The sequence below is a fragment of the Panthera uncia genome, assembly GCF_023721935.1.
Source record: "Panthera uncia isolate 11264 chromosome C1 unlocalized genomic scaffold, Puncia_PCG_1.0 HiC_scaffold_3, whole genome shotgun sequence".
NCBI classification, from domain to species: Eukaryota; Metazoa; Chordata; class Mammalia; order Carnivora; family Felidae; genus Panthera; species Panthera uncia.
The window spans coordinates 9,136,503-9,154,827 of record NW_026057584.1 but is presented as its reverse complement, the minus strand read 5'-3'; the positions used below and the strand labels follow the sequence as shown (position 1 = coordinate 9,154,827).

Genomic DNA, 18,325 nt, shown 5'->3' with positions numbered 1-18,325 from the left:
CTTACTGAGCAACAGCCTGGCACAAGCAGAAACATGCATCTTATATGGGGTGGCCAGTTAGAGCCTCACTGACAAACTGAAACATAAGTAGATATTGAGTGGGTGAAGGAATAAACCACGGTGCTGAGGCTGAGATGTGCAGGGTCTTTTGAGGAATGTCAAGGAGACCACTGGCTGGAGAGATAAAGAGGGGTGAGTGGAAAGTGGTTTTTAAGGTCATATAGACCTCAGAGGCCATAGCAATGACTTTGGATTCTTGTCTCAGTAAGAGGAAAAGACATTGGAGGGGTTTGAGCTAGGGAATGGTAGATTCTCAGTTATGTTTTTAAAGGATTGCTCTGTAGTCCACATGGAGGGTAGACTTTAGGCGGGTGGCATGAGAGATCAGTAAGGAGACTGTTGTAATGATCTAGGCAAGGGGGCTGTTGGGCTGGACTAAGCTGGGAGCAGTAGAGGTGTTCGAAAATATGTGGATTCTGAAAACATGCACACGTATAACACACCAACATGTATGTAAGCGTATATTTTTATATATTTTATTTAAATATATATAATTACATATTATGTGCAAATATATATAATCTGGAAATGTATTTATATAGATAAATGGAATATATAATATATAAATATGAATGTGTCATGTGAAAATATATAAAAACTATAAATTATAAGTGAACTACAGGTAGAATGTGACACATATATAATTAAATATATAAAATGTCTATAAATTATATAATATATGTAATGTGTAAATATATAAATATAAACTATAAAGCTATTATATATTTATATGACAATGCATACATAAATAATAAATATATATAAAGTTATAAAAGTATATATTTTATACATATAAATGTTACAGTTTGTATATTATACATAAATATAAACATACAGTACTATAGTATAATATGTATAGCTTATATGCATATAAATATGTAATACAATATATATAATATATAAATATAGATAGATATGTATATATAAAACTCGCAAATATCCCTGGCCATGTGGAAGGCCACACACATGTCTAGGGAAATGCACATGCTCAGGGCTATGCAAAGGCTCAGGAAAGACCTAAGAAAACCCTCAGCTCTAACCTGGAGGCTCTGTTCAAGCAGGAAGTGACAGCTAAGGTGGAATTGTAAACTGCCTAGCTGTGCATTGAAGGCATGCATCGACACAGGCTTTTATAGCCCCTTGACAAATACTGGAAGACTTATCGGTTCTAGCTTTTCAGGGAAATCTCTTTCCAGTCATTAGCTGACCATTAAACTAACTGAGCTGAAACTTCAGGGACCACATGGCAAAATACACAGACTTGACAGAAACAAAGCACAAAATAAGCAACAAAACCCAACAGCAATAGCAACAAACTTTGAGAAAAGGGGGATATCTGATCTCCAGGGTTACTACATATTATTTAAGATGTTAGGTTTTTAAGAAAAAATTACTTGACATGCAAAAAAAAATTTAAAAAAACAACTAAGGGGCGCCTGGGTGGCTCAGTCGGTTAAGGGTCTGACTTCAGCTCAGGTCATGATTTTGCAGTCCGTGAGTTCGAGCCCCGTATCAGGATCTGTGCTAACAGCTCAGAGCCTGGAGCTTGTTTCAGATTCTGTGTCTCCCTCTCTCTCTGACCCTCCCCCGTTCATGCTCTTTCTCTGTCTCAAAAATAAATAAACATTAGAGAAAAAAAAAACACAACTAAGTATGGCCCCATGCTCAGGAAAAATAGAAACTGTATGTGTGGTAAACCAGATACTGGAATTACTAGACAAAGACTTTAAAGTCAACTATTTTAAACACGCTTAATAAAGTCTTGTAAAAAGTAAGAAAATTATTTCTCTGCAAATAGCAAATATCAACAAAGAAATAGAAATTATAAAAAAGAACCAAATAAAAATTCTGAGATTGAAAAATATGTTTGAAATAAAAAGCAATGAAAAAAAGTGGATGGATTCTGAAAATACATTGTATAATCATATATACATATCCATATATATGTACATAAACAACGAATTTTCATTATTCAGAGTAGATATGTTCTATAAAGTCACCCTAAACACAGAATTAGCTAATACTGAACTATGGCTTCTAGAGGAAATACAGGGTTAGGTTCCTGTGAGCCTCTGGTCACAATATACCAATCAACACATACCTTTGTGTTCTTATGAGTGTTTCTACTTGAAGATATCTTATTTTACATACATATATATATATATACACACACACATATATATATATATATATATATTTCATATCCAATATACGTCATAGCCAATAGCACTAGAACTCCTGCCTGAATGAAGTTTATCTAACGCACAGATTTTCTCCATAAGGTGCATCACAATTATTTTGCTTAGGAACAAGAGATCGCACAGCAGCATTACACTTGGGGGCAATTTTAAACGACAAAATCACCAGCAAAAACACTACATGAGTGGCAAAGGGACCCTTGTGTACAGAATGAGAGTGGAAGCAAGAAGGTAGAACATCACCTTGCTCCACTTTAGCTGGGAACATGCGCCATCAGCAACTCAAAGGACCCAATGCTCTGTCCCCACCCATGAATGACCATGAAAGTGCCATGAGCCTTGATTTGGGGGTTAAAAATAAATTTTAGCGAGTGAGTGAGTTCACAAATATGGAATCTGTGAATAAACGACTGACTGTATGCATGTATTTTTTTCATTCTTTCCAAAATTAGTGCTTTTTAAAATTAGATAGTGCATAGGTTCTCACAGCAAATATTTTCATTATTGTTATTTGCTAGATAGTCTGCAATTTGGATTTGTAAGTCCTCTTTGACCCAAGAATTGTTTAAGAAAAGTTGGGAAGGGGCGCCTGGGTGGCTCAGTCGGTTAAGTGTCCAACTTCAGCTCAGGTCACGATCTCGCGGTCCGTGAGTTCGAGCCCGGGGTCGGGCTCTGGGCTGATGGCTCAGAGCCTGGAGCCTGCTTCCGATTCTGTGTCTCCCTCTCTCTTTGCCCCTCCCCTGTTCATGCTCTGTGTCTCTCTGTCTCAGAAATAAATAAAACCTTAAAAAAAAAAAAAAGAAAAGAAAAGTTGGGAAGAAATGAACATTCTCTATTTTTTGGATATGGAGTTGAATATGAGTTAATCATATCAACCCTGTTAAACGTATTATTTGGGCCTTCTTGTTTTGTGCACTTGACCTCTCATTGACTGAGGGAGGTAAAAATAAAGTTGTTACTAGTCATGTGTTTCTACCTGTTTCTCGTTGTATTTCCGTAATGTCTACTTTCTTAAAACTTTTTCGCCTGAATTATACTTCCTATGATATTAAGATGATGACTCCCTGGTTTCTTTTGTTGATGTAAGCTCAATATACTTTTGCCTATACATTTGTCTTCAACATCTTAAAAATAGTTTTTCCAAGGGTCTCCTATATATGATTCAAAGCTGGAGTTTAGTTTGGAATTCAATCTCAAATTCTTTGTTTAAACAAGTGATTTAAATCCATTTACTTTTATTGATAGGACCAAAATGTGTGGTCTGGTTCCTGTTATGCTAATTTATATTATGTATTCTAGTGTCTTGGATATTAAAAATATCGACATTATCTTCTATGCATTTATGTGCACGTGCGTACTTCTGATAGCTGGGAAGGTTTGCATTTCTGTTCCAGTGGTTAGTGTTGGGCACATGGCTGCCTAGCTAGACTAAACCTCTCAACCTTCCCTGTGGTTAGTCCCAGACTTGTGACCAAGTTCTGGCAAAAGGCCCCTGAGCTAAAGAAGTGCAAGCCACTTCTGGGTCTTTCCCTTAAAAGAAATGAATGGTTGAGCTGTACTCATTTCTCATATTTTCATTGGTTAGGAGTAAGTATATACTTGTGATACGTAGGAATGTTTATATTTTTGTTCTAGTGATTACTCTTAGCATTACTTTCATATACCTTCCTTTTATATACCCTCTGTACTGTGTTAGACAGTACCCATTAATTTCTGTCCCCTCAAATTGATAAATTTAGCATGTGCCCTATTTCTCTGTCCACTCTTCCTTTCCCACCCAAGTTTAGATCATGATTTTATTTTTCTTTTTTTTTTTCCTTTGATGTCAAATAGCATTTTTTTTTTAATTCTAGTGTAGTTAACATACAGTGTTATGTTAGTTTCAGGTATGATTCAATAATTCTATACATTACTTAGTGCTCATCATGATAAGTTTACCCTAAATCCCCTTCACCTGTTTCACCCACCCACCCCACCTCCTCTCTGGTAACCACCAGTTTGTTCTCTGTAGTTAAGAGTCTGTTTTTTGGTTTGTCTCTTTTTTGTTATTGTTCATTTGCTTTGTTTCTTAAATTCCACAAAAGAGTGAAATCATAAGGTATTTGTCTTTCTCTGATTGATTTATTTTGCTTAGCATTATATTCTCTAGATCCATCATGATGTTACCCTTATGTTTATCTTTCAGCCCTTTTAATTTTTTTAATGTTTATTCATTTTTGAAGGAGAGAGAGACAGAGCATGAATGGGGGGAGGGGCAGAGAGAGAGAGGGAGACACAGAACCCAAAGCAGGCTCCAGGCTCTGAGCTGTTAGCACAGAGCCTGACGCGGGACTCCTACTCATGAACCGTGAGATCACGACCTGAGCCAAAGTCAGACACTTAGCCAACTGAGCCACCCAGGCACCCCTATCTTTCTGCTCTTAAATGTTTTTTATATTACTCCTTGATTTGCCCAAATAACATGCTGTGACCCCACCAGTCAATGATCCTACTCTACCACCCATATTTCCCCCTTCCTCACACATTTTTTTGCTGTTATACCATTTCTACATTGTCAGGGCACGTATGTTTAACATTCTGGTCCGTCACCTCACTCACCACTTTTATTGTAATTCTTTTGCCAAAATTCTTCCTGTCTCATCTTGATTTGCTGAAGTGAATCCCCTAGTAGTTTTCTCAATAATTACTCCTAGGAACAACCTTCTCAGAATTTCCCTGTTTAGAAGTATTTGGTTTTGTTTTTCACATGTGAAAAATAATTTACTCACTATTTCTAGAAGCATCTTGTAGATTTGTCTCCATTTTTCCTGTGGCATTAGGTGTTACTGGAGAAAATTCTATAGCCAATAAGATCCCCACCCTTGAAAATGACTTGACATTTTTGTCTACAATGCCCATTCCATTCTTTCTTTATCTTTAAAGTCCAGTAAATTTGCTGGACTATATCTCAGGGTTGATGGTTTGGAGTCAATTTTCTTTGCTACAGGGTGAAAATACATGTACTTATGATATGTATATTCATTTTTTGTTATAATTTCAAAAACTTTGCTCTTGAATTTATCTTGAAGTACTTCTATTATTTTGAATTTCTTCTTAGGAAGTCTGCTGACTTGTTCACTATCTTCCATTGGTTATTTTTTTTCTAATATTTCTTAATTGTTCTTATACTTCCTGTTTCCTTTTGTTTCTTTCTTTCTTTTTTTTTTTTTTTTACAAATCTATGTTCTTCGTTTTAATTTCTGAAACATCTAATCTCTTTTATCCCCTTCTAAATTTGTCTTCATTTCTCTGATTTTTTTCTACTTATTTCTTAAGTTCTTGTTGTTATAAACATGGATTATATCTTTAGCTTTTCAAGGCAAACCCCAAAACCCAGGACATATACTCGTGATTTCTGATACCTACTTTTCCTTGATCCTTCTGACAGTCCCCCTCTTCTCTGTCAGCCCCTATCCAATTTCAACTGCCTTTTGCATTATCTTTATTGTGAATGAGAAACCCTCATGTGAATAGGTAAAAGTATACAGTAAATGACCAGTACTGTATAAATGTAGGTTGTGTTTGCTGCTATTTTTGTTTTCAGTGTAATGACAACCAAGATAGTGTGTCAGTAGCTGGAGATTTAGCACTACAAAAGTGGAGTGAAAACTTAAAAATAAAATACTTGAAGGTAACTGGCATGTAAATCTTGTAAATTTCTGTTTATAATTCTAAAGGATTATTTTCTTTTCTGTTTGAAGGAAAAAAGAGAAGATATAAACGTAAAAAAAGCAGTCTCAAAAAAGGTACAGGTAAATCTGTGAATTCACATGTGTGTGCTACCGCAACTCTGATATTCCTTCCAGACCTTTCTTTGCTGCACCTCTGAAATCTCCAATGGGCTTCATAAATAATGAATTTTTTAGAGTACAGGCTAAGCTGTTGTAACAAAGAGAGCCCAAAATACAGTGGTCTAAGCCACATAATTTATTTCTCTTTCATCAAACAGTCCAGAAATGGGAGGAAGAACCTGCCTTCCTCAACACATAGTTTCCCTCTCTGCGTCCAAGAAATCAGGTCTAACCAGACCTTTGTCTCCCAACCAGTGGGAATGGGAAAAATGGGCAGAGAAATCACCTATTTCTTTTAATGGAAAGATCCAGAGTCTTCTCCTCACATCCTATTGCCCAAAACTTACTCACATGGCCAGCGCTAGCTGCCAGTGAGGCCAAGAAATATAATCTCTAGTCAGGCAGCCATGGGTTCAGCTGTAACTCTAGTTCTATGAAAGAAGGAGAGAATGATCATGGGGGACAAATAGCAATCTGCTACTTGCCCTTCACGTTTTCATCCAAAGTCACTGACTTCCTCATATATGGAGGAAAACTCAGATTATTGATTCAAACCTGGCCTTCTTGGCACCTGAGACTCTTTGGCAAGAATAGGAGCTAGAACCTGAATATAGCACAGAGCTACATGGTCAGAGACAAACTAGCCCTGAATGGGAAATGAGGCACCAAGAGAAAATGTTGGAAACGTTTGCTGTAACTAATGAATACACCCCTCAACAGAATGCGGGGAAACAGACAGAGGGAACTTGAATCAGTTAAGCAGAAGCTAGAGTCCTGGTATCACATCAGATCTAAGCCTGGGAAACAGTTACTTAAACCAAGCTCAATCAGAGCATACGCCATACTGTGTTCATGCAGCAGAGGATGAAAAAAAATGAGTGACACTTCATTCTCTGCATCCAGCTTTGCAATTGTTTATTTCCATTGTGTTCCTCCTTTCTTTCCTCATCTTATTCTCCTTTCTTTTCTTTCTTTTTTTTAATATGAACTGTATTGTCAAATTGGTTTCCATATAACACCCTGAGTTTATCCCAACAGGTGCCCATCACCCACCCTCCCCACCCTCCCACCCCCCATCAACCCCCAGTTTATTCTCAGTTTTTAAGAGTCTCTTATGGTTTGCCTCCCTCCCTCTCTAACTTTTTTTCGCCCTTCCCCTCCCCCATGGTCTTCTGTTAAGTTTCTCAGGACCCACATAAGAGTGAAAACATATGGTATCTGTCCTTTCTTTTCTCTTTCCCAATCCTGTTCTACTTATGTTCCTCTTATAGAGTACATTTCTTTTTCTTCACTCTTTAACATCAAATCCTATGAAATACTGCTACTAAGTTGATATGGCACATAGAGGTGGCAGGGTATTTCTTGTGGAGTCAAAACGTATTTGGATATATTTTGTTTCCTTTCCATTTCTTCTGATTATTTCTGTCATCTCATCGTTATATATATAACATAACCGAACTCCTCCCATTTCATATGTATGTAATACATGCCTATATTTATGCAAATAATATAAATAAAATATAAACATATGAATAAATATATACATATATTCCTACCATCTGTACCATTTTACCTCCATACTTGCCTACCTTAGTTATTTCTTAGGTTACACTTACCCAGGTCCCAGATTTTGTTCTTCTGAGTTTTTGTGAAACCTCTCTGTCTTGCCTGCTTTGTTAAAATGTTGCAGTTGGTAGTTTAAGCACAAATCACCTTTGTTCCTTCTACTCCTTTTCAAAATTGTTCTCTGAAATAGTTCTCTTCTTGCCCCAAGGCGAAGTCTTAGGTAAGATTTGGAGTTGTGCTCATCCTTTTGGGCAGCGGTGATATTCTCATACAATGTTAAAAAGCCTGAACTGATATAATATTACAACTGGAAAACATGTAGTGAAGAAGTTGGGTGAGACCAGCTGCTTCTTTTATGCATACTCTTATCTAACCCTACTCAGTATCTATGTTTTCAGCTAATTCAAGTTGTGGAAGAGGAGGAGAAGGAAGGAGCAGGAATAGCCTTCTTATGATCAATTCTTCATGTCTTCCAGATATGGAGGATGCATGAGCCACGTTTGTGGGCTCTTTAAAGAACTCCTCTTTAAGAGAATCTGTCCATGAAAGTTCCTCTAAAACAGGAGCTGAGTGCTTACCACTTCCCCCTTAGAGGAGGTCCACACCCCCGCTGAGTTCATCTCATCTTTCTGGACAGAATATCTTTCAAGAAAAGCTAATTGAGCGCCTCCTTTCCCCGGAGAGAGCCATGAGAATCATGTCTTCTTATGGTCCTACTGTCAGTGGGTGTGCAGCTGGTCCCCCACACAGTCACCCTACCTAGATTGATTATATTCCTTAGGCTATAATTTTTATGCCTGTGACTTAGCCCTTCCATAATGGAAGCCTGTGTCTCCCACTCTCCTTCATACATTTTCCTCATCCCCCACCTCCTCCCCTTTGGCATCAGTTTGTTCTCTATATTTATAGATCTGTTTCTGCTTTTTTATTGTTTATTCATTTGTTTTATTCTTTATATTTCACGTGTAAGTGAAATTATATGGTGTTTTTCTTTCTCTATTTGACTTATTTCATTTAGTATTATACCTTCTAAGTCCATCCATGTTGTCACCAATGGCAAGATCTTATCCTTTTTTATGGCTGAGTAATACTCCAACACACACACACACACACACACACACACACACACACACACACACCATCTTCTTTATCTACTCATCTGTAAATGAAAACTTCAATTGCTTCCATAGTTTGGCTATTGTAAATAATGCTGGAACAAGCATAGGAATGCATACTTCTTTCTGAATTAGAATTTTTTTTTCCTTTGGGTAAATACCCAGTAGTGGGATTACTGGATTATATGTTATGTCTATTTTGAATTTTTTGAGGAACCTCCATATTATTTTCCACAGTGGCTGCACAAATTTACATTCCCACCAACAGTGCACAAGAATTCTTTTGTCTCCACATCCTCACCAACACTTTTTGTTTCCTGTCTTTTTGATTCTAACCATTCTGACAGGTATAATGTGGTATCTCCTTGTGGTTTGGATTTTCATTTCCCTGATAATTAGTGATGTCGAGCATCTTTCATGTGTCTGTTGGTCATCTGTATGGGGTTTTTTTTGGAAAAAATGTCTATTCATATCCTCTACCCATTTTTAACCATTTTTTATGAATTTTGTAACTTCTTTATATATTTTACCCCTTACTGGATATATCATTTGTGAATATCTTCTCTCATTCAGTAGGTTGCCTTTTAATTTTGTTGATGGTTTCCTTCACTATGCAAAAGTTTTATTTTGGTATAGTCCCAATAGTTCATTTTGGCTTTTATTTCCCTTGCTTGAGGAGCAAGAGCTAGAAAAATGTTACTGAGGCTGATGTCAAAGACATTACCACCTGTGTTTTCTTCTAGGAATTTTATGTTTTCAAGTCTCAATTTAAGTCTTCAATTCATTTTGTTTTTGTATATAGTGTAAGAAAGTGGTCCAGTTTCATTCCTTTGCATGTGGCCGTTCAGTTTTCCTAGGACCATTTGTTGAAGAGACTGTCTTTTTCCCATTGCATATTCTTTCCTCCTTTGCCATAAATTAATTGGCCATACTAGTGTGGCTCTCTATTCTGTTCCATTGACTGTGCATCAGTTTCTATGCCATTACCATACTATTTTGATTACTACTGCTTTGTAATATATTTTGAAATCTGGGTGTGTTATGCCTCCAGCTTTGTTCTTCTTTCTCAGGATTGCTTTGGCTATTTGGGGTCTCTTGTGTTTCCATACAAATTCTAGTATTATTTGTTCTAGTTCTGTGAAAAATATTGTTGGTATTTTGATAGAGACTGCATTGAACCTCTGTTTTGATTACTCTGGACATTTTGATATTTATTTATCCATGAGCATGGAATATCTTTGGATTTGTTTGCATCATCTTCAATTTCTTTCATCAATGTTTTATAGTTTTTAGAGTACTGGTCTTTCATCCCCTTGGTTAAGTTTATTCCTAGGCATTTTGTTATATTTGGTGCAATTGCAAATGGAATTCTTTTTAGAGAGAGAGAGAGAGGGTGGGAGAGAAGGGCAGAGGAACATAGAGAATCCCAAGCAGGCTCCATGGTCAGTGCAGAGCCTGACACGAGGCCACATCCCACAACTCTGGGTTCATGACCTGAGCAGAAATCAAGAGTCAGATGCTCAACTGACTGAACCACTCAGGTGCCCCCAGAATTGGTTTCTTAATGTCTCTTTCTGCTACTTCATTATTAGTGTATAGAAATGCAACAGATTTATGCACATTACTTTTGTATCCTATAACTTTACAGAATTCATTTATTCCTTCTAATAGTTTTTCTGTGGAGTGTTTAGGGTTTTCTATATATAGTATCATATCAACTGTAAATAGTGATAGTTTAACTTCTTCCTTACCAATTTTTATGTCTTTTATTTCTTTTTCTTGTCTGACTGCTGTGGCTAGCACTTCCAGTACAATATTGAATAAGAGAGGTGGGAGTGAACATCCTTGTCTTATTCCTGATCTTAAAAGAAAAGCTCTCAGTTTTTCACCATGGAGTATGATGTTAGCTGTGGGTTTTTCATATATGGCCTTTATTATGCTGAGTTACATTCCCTCCAAACCTGTTTTGTTGAGAGTTTTTATCATGAATGATGTTGAATTCTGTCAAATGCATTTTCTGCCTCTATTGAAATGATCATATGATTTCTATCTTTCATTCTGTTGTTGTGGTACATCATATTGATTTGCAAATATTGAGTCATCGTTGCATTTCTAGAATAAATTCCACTGGTCATGGTGAATGGTCCTTTTGATGTATTGTTGATTGCAGTCTGCTAATAATTTGTTGAGGATTTTTGTATTTATGTTCGTCAGGGATACTAGCCTGTAGTTTTCTTTCTTTCTTTCTTTCTTTCTTTCTTTCTTTCTTTCTTTCGTTTTTTTAATAAAAAAATTTCAATATTTATTTATTTTGGGGAGAGCACAAGCAGGGGAGGGGCAGAGAGAGGGGGACAGAGGATCTGAAGCAGGCTCTGTGCTGACAGGCCGACAGCAGTGAGACTGATGTGGGGCTCAAACTCATGAACCATGAGATCATGACTTGAGCTGATGTCAGACGCTCAACTGACTGAGCCACCTAGGTGCTCCTCTTCCTTCCTTCCTTCCTTCCTTCCTTCCTTCCTTCCTTCCTTCCTTTCTTGCTTTCTTGTGGTCTTTGTCTGGTTTTGGTATAAGGGTAATGCTGGCCTCATAGAAAGTAATTGGAAGCTTTCCTTCCTCTTCTATTTTTTGAAATAGTTTGAGAAGGATAGGCATTAACTCTTTAATGTTTGGTAGAATTCACCTGTGAACCATCTGGTCCTGGACTTTGGGGGATGTTTTTGATTGTCAATTCCATTTCATTACTAGTAATTTGTCTGTTTGGATTTTCTATTTCTTCCTAATTCAAGTTTTGGAAGATTGTATGTTGCTAGAAATTTATCCATTTGTTGTAGGTTGTCCAATATGTTGGCATATAATTTTTTTTGTAGCATTCTCTTATAATCCTTTGTATCTCTGTGGTGTTGGTTCTTATTTCTCCTCTTTCACTTCTGATGTTGTTTCCTCTCTTTTTTTTTCTTAATGAGTCTGGCTAAATTTTGTTTATCTTTTTAAAGAAATCTCTTTGTTTCATTGATATTTTCTATTTTGTGGTCTCTATTTCATTTATTGCTGGTCTGATCTTTATTATTTCTTTCCTTCTGCTAACCTTGGGCTTTGTTTATTCTTTTTCTAGTTCCTTTAGGTGTAAGGTTAGATTATGTATTGAGATGTTTCTTGTTTCTTGAGGTATTCTTGTATCAATATAAATTTCCCTCTTAGAACCATTTTTGCTGTGTCCCAAGGATTTGAGACTGTTGTGTTTTTATATTCATTTGTTTCTATGTATTTTTTTTAATTTTTTAATATATGAAATTTACTGTCAAATTGGTTTCCATACAATACCCAGTGCTCATCCCAAAAGGTGCCCTCCTCAATACCCATCACCCACCCTGCCCTCCCTCCCACCCCCCATCAACCCTCAGTTTGTTCTCAGTTTTTAACAGTCTCTTATGCTTTGGCTCTCTCCCACTCTAACCTCTTTTTTTTTTTTTTCCTTCCCCTCCCCCATGGGTTTCTGTTAACGTTTCTCAGGATCCACATAAGAGTGAAACCATGTGGTATCTGTCTTTCTCTGTATGGCTTATTTCACTTAGCATCACACTCTCCAGTTCCATCCACGTTGCTACAAAAGGCCATAACTATGTATTTTTTAAATTTCTTCTTTGATTTCTTCATTGACCTATTGGATGTTTAGCAATATTTTTATATTTTTGTTTTCTCAGTGAGGAGATACAAACGTAGAATCCAAAATCTGAGTAACAGAGCTCCAAGGAAAAGAGGCAGACCAAAAGGTAAAAAAAAAAAAAAAAAGATGTAAAATATGTATGCATTTTCCATTTTCAGTAACTAAACATCTAAATTTTCATGCTTTATTCTATGTTTTTAACAACCTACTTCCCTATTGCTTTATGTAGCTGTACTGTTGAGAAATACATCAGATTTAGTCAATTTCCAAAATGTGACAGGGAGAGAAAGATGGCAACACCACAAAAAAGTAATTTGGTGGTGAATCTGCAATCAGAAACTGGGGCCCAAGTGCCACTGCAGTGCTGCCTCTACTGAGCTGACACTTTTTAGCTTAGAAGTAGTTTTAGCCATAAAACACTATGTAACTCACAAATGATGTAGCTGTCCTTCCTCATGTTCCATGACCTTGAGGTAATCATGTGAACTTGAGTGTGTCACTCTCTCCCTTCTGCCTCAGTTTCCTTATCTATAAAGTAAGATAAATAGTAATAGACTCACTGCCTTCCAAGGCCCATCTCAACCTCACATACAGCTTTATATCCTGTGATTTTGATGAAAGGAGAGTCTAGTTCACACACTAGTCCCAAGAGGACTTAGACATAGAGAAACTGAGAGCAAGAGAACGCGTGTTTGCCAATAATGGCTACTACTCAACAGACTCAGACTGTAGCTAGGGCTGGGGTTTAAGTTTGGCCACCTATGGGAAAGGAGAGGACAGACAGCACGGAGAAAGCAGAGAGAGCTTTCTCATGGGACAGTGGGCCTTGACCCTTGCAAGTAAAGAGAGAACGGGCGGGGCGGGGGGGGGGGGGGAGGAAGGAAGGGAGGTAGATTGAGTCAGAACTGGCTAGTTTTCCTGGGCAAACCTACCACTTCATCATCACAAGTGACAGGAAAGGGCTGTTCCACAGAGAGCCACACTTGTGGGTTGGCTTTTGTCACTTTTAGTCATACTACCTGCCATACTTGGCACAATCATGTTCTTTGGAACCGATCAATGTAGAGCAATTTTTAAAGAAAGTTTTATTTATTTATTTATTTATTTGAGGTCTACGTGTTACTTATTTTACATCTCTTGAATCTTTAGTATCAATAGCTATGCTTATGATTCCTTTATGAAGGTTTGGGAATCTCTCCTCTCTATGTACCTCCATAACATCTTGATAAACTTCCTTAGGGTGATACCTTGTAGGGTAGAACACGCTTGATCTTGGGATGTGATTCCTCTTAGAATAGGAATCATCAATAAATATCTCATGGGTCCATTGTATCTTGATGAGTTTTTAAAAAACCCTTTGTTATAGCAAAGGCCCCCAAAATGAAGGCTTTTTGTGCTTGGTTGAAGAAAAAGATTCCTTTCCAGCCTCATCTGATCATAGTCTGCTTAAAGGAAAGATCAGATGGTTGAGTATCTGGAGGAGATTTTATCCTGGGCCCTGAACTACCCAAATTAGTACCCCAGGGTTCCAGCCATGGGCACAGACCTTTAGAAAGAAAAAGCATCCAGGTGTGTCCCTGCCCTCAACATTCAAACACTTTTGAATAATGGTAGACACAAATATGCACATGGACATGACTCAATCTTTTTTTGGACACAATCAACACATAGATTAGATACTACATTCTTCTGGGTAGTATCTAAGCATAGTATCATAAGCATAGCTATTGATACTAAAGATTCAAGATTCTTTTAAATCAACCCTTTGTGCTATCACTACCTACACCTTTTAGAATTTGGGCATCAGTTTCTAGAAGTTCCCTTTCATTGGGTTAGTTCTGAACCCCTTGATCCTTTTTGCCACCACTTTCAACACAAAAATCTTCTTTCAAGTTTGGAGTTTTGGGCAGCTATCTACTTGTAGAATCCATCATGTGATCTCTCTTGAGACCTTATATTCCCGCCTTTTAAAAACATATATAATTTATTGTCAAGTTAGCTAACATACAGCGTGTATAGCGTGCTCTTGGCTTTGGGAGTAGATTCCCATGATTCATCGCCTGCATACAACATCCAGTGCTCATCCCAACAAGTGCCCTCCTCAATGCCCATCACCCATTTTCCCCTCTCCCCTGCCCCCCATTGACCCTCAGTTTGTTCTCTGTATTTAAGAGTCTCTCATTGTTTGCCTCCCTCTCTTTTTGAAACTATTTTTCCCCTTCCCATCCCCCAAAGGAAGTCTTCAACATCTTCCTTTAATTTGTATTTTTATCTGTGAGCATTAACTTTTCTCCTATGTAAAATGAGGACAGTATTAGTTCCTATCTGATCACTTGTTCTAAGGATGAAGTAAGTTGATAAGGACAAGGTCTAAGGATAGCTCTTGGCACACAAGAAGCACTCAATAGATGTCTAACTCACTCTTCTTACCCAGTTGCTTTGGAAATACATAAAACACTATTTCAAATTTATTTGGACTGACTTGGAGATAATAGTAAAAGAAATATAGGATGAATCTCAGTTAAGTATCATCTTTGTAACTAAGTCTAGGCCAGGGTTCAGCAAACTATGGCCCACAGGGCAAATCTAGCCCACTGACTGTTTATAAATAAAGTTTTATTGGAACACAACCACATCTTTTCATTTCAGTGTTATCTATGAATGCTTTCACAATACAACACCAGATGTGAGTAGTCACCACAGCAATTATGTACTTAAGTATTTACTCCCTGGTCCTTTACAGGAAAAAGTTCCTGACTCCTGATCCACACATTTGCTGTTTTTCTCGAAGTACTAGACAGGCTTCTGAAAAGTTACATTTGAATGGTGTTTTTACAAAACAATACTATTTGAAATGTAATATTATAAACAAGACACATTTATGTTATTTTTTTACTTTCTCAGGGAGAAAAACAGTCAACACTGGGCCTTTGAGAAGAGTCAGAAAAAGAGGTAAAAGGAAGGAATTAATATACTTTTGATAATTAAGTATCTAAATTCTTGTTTTATACTCTGTGTTTGGAGTGATCCATAAAGTTTCTTAATTGGCTCTTAGAGCAAGTGACAAATGTTATGATATTCATTGGCCTTGGTTAATTTCAACAACAAGACAAAATGGTAGTAACACCCACTCCATTGATTAGTCAGTTGATCTGAGAGATCCTAGGCCTCCTTGGGCCCATACAGAGCTTCTTTCACTACACTGATGACACTTGAAGAAGGAAAATATAAAGAAAAAAATGCAAACGGTGTGACTCACATGATTTTTAGCTGATCTCTTACAGCTTAGAGAGCCATAGGTTGCCCATCAAGAGGGACCCTCACTGGTAATACAAGACCTATGTCCTAATTCCCAAACTTCCTTTGGTTGTGTGACTTTGGATCACCATTTGTGGGTGTTTTACTCCCTTTCCTTCTCTGGGTGAGTGGCAGGTAAATTAGACTGGGTGGCCTTCTAGGCCTACCCCAGCTCTAACAGAACTGACTCTGGAAAGACCATGGTCACCCATCTTTCCCATCCCAGAGAGAAGCCCCAGCATGTGTCTTTAATGAATCCCCTTAAATGTTGGCCAGAATGTTCTGAAGTCAGTTTTAAGACTTGCAACCCCTGCTTCGGCAGAATCAGATCCCAGTGACCCTGCCCAAAGGATGTGCAGAGGTCCCCTCCCTGAGCAATTTTCAGTTCTAGCACACTCCACCCTGAGTTTCTCCTTTAGCCACAGAGAAAGCTCACATGAAGTAAAAGTGCAACAGGCAGAGAACAAGGAGGGAAGACAGACACCATCCCTTCTAGGCACTCCATTACAATCCTGTTTTCTGTCCCTCGGCTGATTCCTCAAGTGAGGAGACCAAACTAAAAGCTGAAGGGTTTATCTCCATCTACATAACTTCAAAGCAATAATATGATAGGAGGAAAATTATTGCATGATGGGGAGTTGTAGTCAACAAACTTGGAGATTCAGACACCTCCACACAAGACATTTAATGCAGGCTTTTAGAGGATGACATTATCTTTGTGCATCTAATCTGCTATAGAAGAAAGACCTAGAAGGGTAATGAGTTCATGGGGCAAATCCCTCCAATACATTTTAAATTATAAAAGAAAGATCTCAAGAGGGAGGAGGTCGGAACAGTGCACAGTTGGAGAGAAAGATGGAATAAAAACAATAATGCTTCTTTGCAGGTCCAAGAATTCCCAGAGATACAAATATGAATTTTCACCTTCCAAAAGTTCCTGTGACCTGTGGAGAGGCAAAGGGGATTTTATATAAGAGAAAAATGAAAGAAGGTGGGCTCCATGGTCTTCTATGCTTTTCAACTGGAAAGTACCCGTGTGAATAATATATTGTTCAGGGGTAGACACCTGTGTCAGGGGGTTCCCAAGACCATCCCCAGGTTTGGTGATTCCCTAGGAGGATCCGTAGGACTCGGCATATAGTGAACTCATGGTGATGATTTCCTAAATTGGAAGGAAGGAAAAGACACACAGGACAAAGTCCAAAGGAAACCAGGTGCCAGTTTCCAAGGGTCTCTCCTAGCGGAGTCACACAGGGTGCACTTAATTCTCTAGCAACGAATTGTAGCAACATGTGTGAAATGCTGTCTACCAGAGGATCTGCCCCTCTGAGTCTCAGCGTCCAGGTTTTTACCAGGGGGTCATCACGTAGGTGCCCTCTGCCTAGCACATGCCAAACTTCTAGACTCCCAAAAGGAAACCATATTGTTTGTATAAACAGTTTAGGGCAGCGAGACACTCTTAGGTTCTAGGAATGGTAGGACCCCTCCCTAAATGCAAGTTCCCAGATACCAGTCAAGAGCCAACCTTGCAAGCAGACCTTTCTAAAGGTAGCAGCCTCAGGTCTGCCCTGTTAACTCTTTTCTGCACAGCATCCCAGATAGGGAAGAAATGGTATTTCCACACTTAAAATTAGCAAACGTTAACAGGACATTTTTCCTTTCCCCCATGGAAATGGTCCACAGGATGCTGTCCAGCACCCAATGAGACCAAGTAGTTTAATATCAGGGCAGAAAAGGTACATGTTTGAGAAATCTGGCAACAACCTTCATGGTACCATCCTCATAACATCTGCATGGCCTTGATCTCGCTGGGAGGAGCACAGGAGTTAGAATTAGAGGCCCCAGATTCATGTTTCAGCAATACCAAAAGTGTGTGTTTCGTCTGGGCCAAATTCCTGGTCTTTCTTACCTTGACCTTCCTCCTGTACAAAGTGAGAATAATAATAAAACTTGCCATGTTATTATGAGGGGGAAAAAATGAGATAATGGATATAAAATACTTTGCAAATCATTACTGTTAAAGTACACTAGAAACATTCATCCGTCATCATTGATACCCCTTCCCCAAATATAGTTCTTTAGGCACCAACAAGTGTTAATGTTTCCCTGGGGCCAAATTTCAGGTGTGTACTTTAACTTTGCCCCCTTGATGCCATTTCCACGCTTTTCACATAAAATAGCTTTGAGTCCAAAATATGAGAAATAACTGATTGCCATTAGCCGGATGACCAACAAGGTGAGGCAGATGTGGCGGTGGTGACAGCAGCCACTCATCCACCTGTGTGGCCTCGCGTCCCCTCTGAAACCCAGCCTACCTCTCAGAGAAGGCAAGAAAAAGAAGCCTGCTCATCCATCTTCAGGGCCATTCAGTTTTTTCTCCTTTGAATGTCGTGAAATACTTCTAAAAATACATGTTGGTGTTAATTATTTTCCTTGTTGCACAAAGGTCAATGATACGTGTGCACACGGCAGGAAGTCCCCTCTTGCCCTTGCCTTTCAGGCTGCTTGTAGGGCCCTGAGAGGGATCTCAGCTCTCTCGCTACAGATTCTGAGCCAAGATCCACGGGGCGGGGGGGGGGGGGGGGGGGGGGG

General features: G+C 38.3%; 1 protein-coding gene across 6 annotated transcripts in view; it reads left to right on the top strand.

Annotated features, from left to right (window-relative positions):
- The window catches only part of SP100 (SP100 nuclear antigen), a 97,665-nt gene that overhangs the window by 64,629 nt on the left and 14,711 nt on the right, over positions 1-18,325 (top strand). For 4 of the 6 annotated variants that reach the window (XM_049614746.1, XM_049614748.1, XM_049614744.1 and 1 more), the window contains 4 exons: positions 5,999-6,049; positions 12,474-12,542; positions 15,341-15,388; positions 16,620-16,724. In XM_049614746.1, the coding sequence (XP_049470703.1) occupies positions 5,999-6,049; positions 12,474-12,542; positions 15,341-15,388; positions 16,620-16,724 (273 nt within the window). The remainder of the gene's footprint in view (positions 1-5,998; positions 6,050-12,473; positions 12,543-15,340; positions 15,389-16,619; positions 16,725-18,325) is intronic. The other 2 variants (XM_049614743.1, XM_049614745.1) reach the window with 2 other exon arrangements.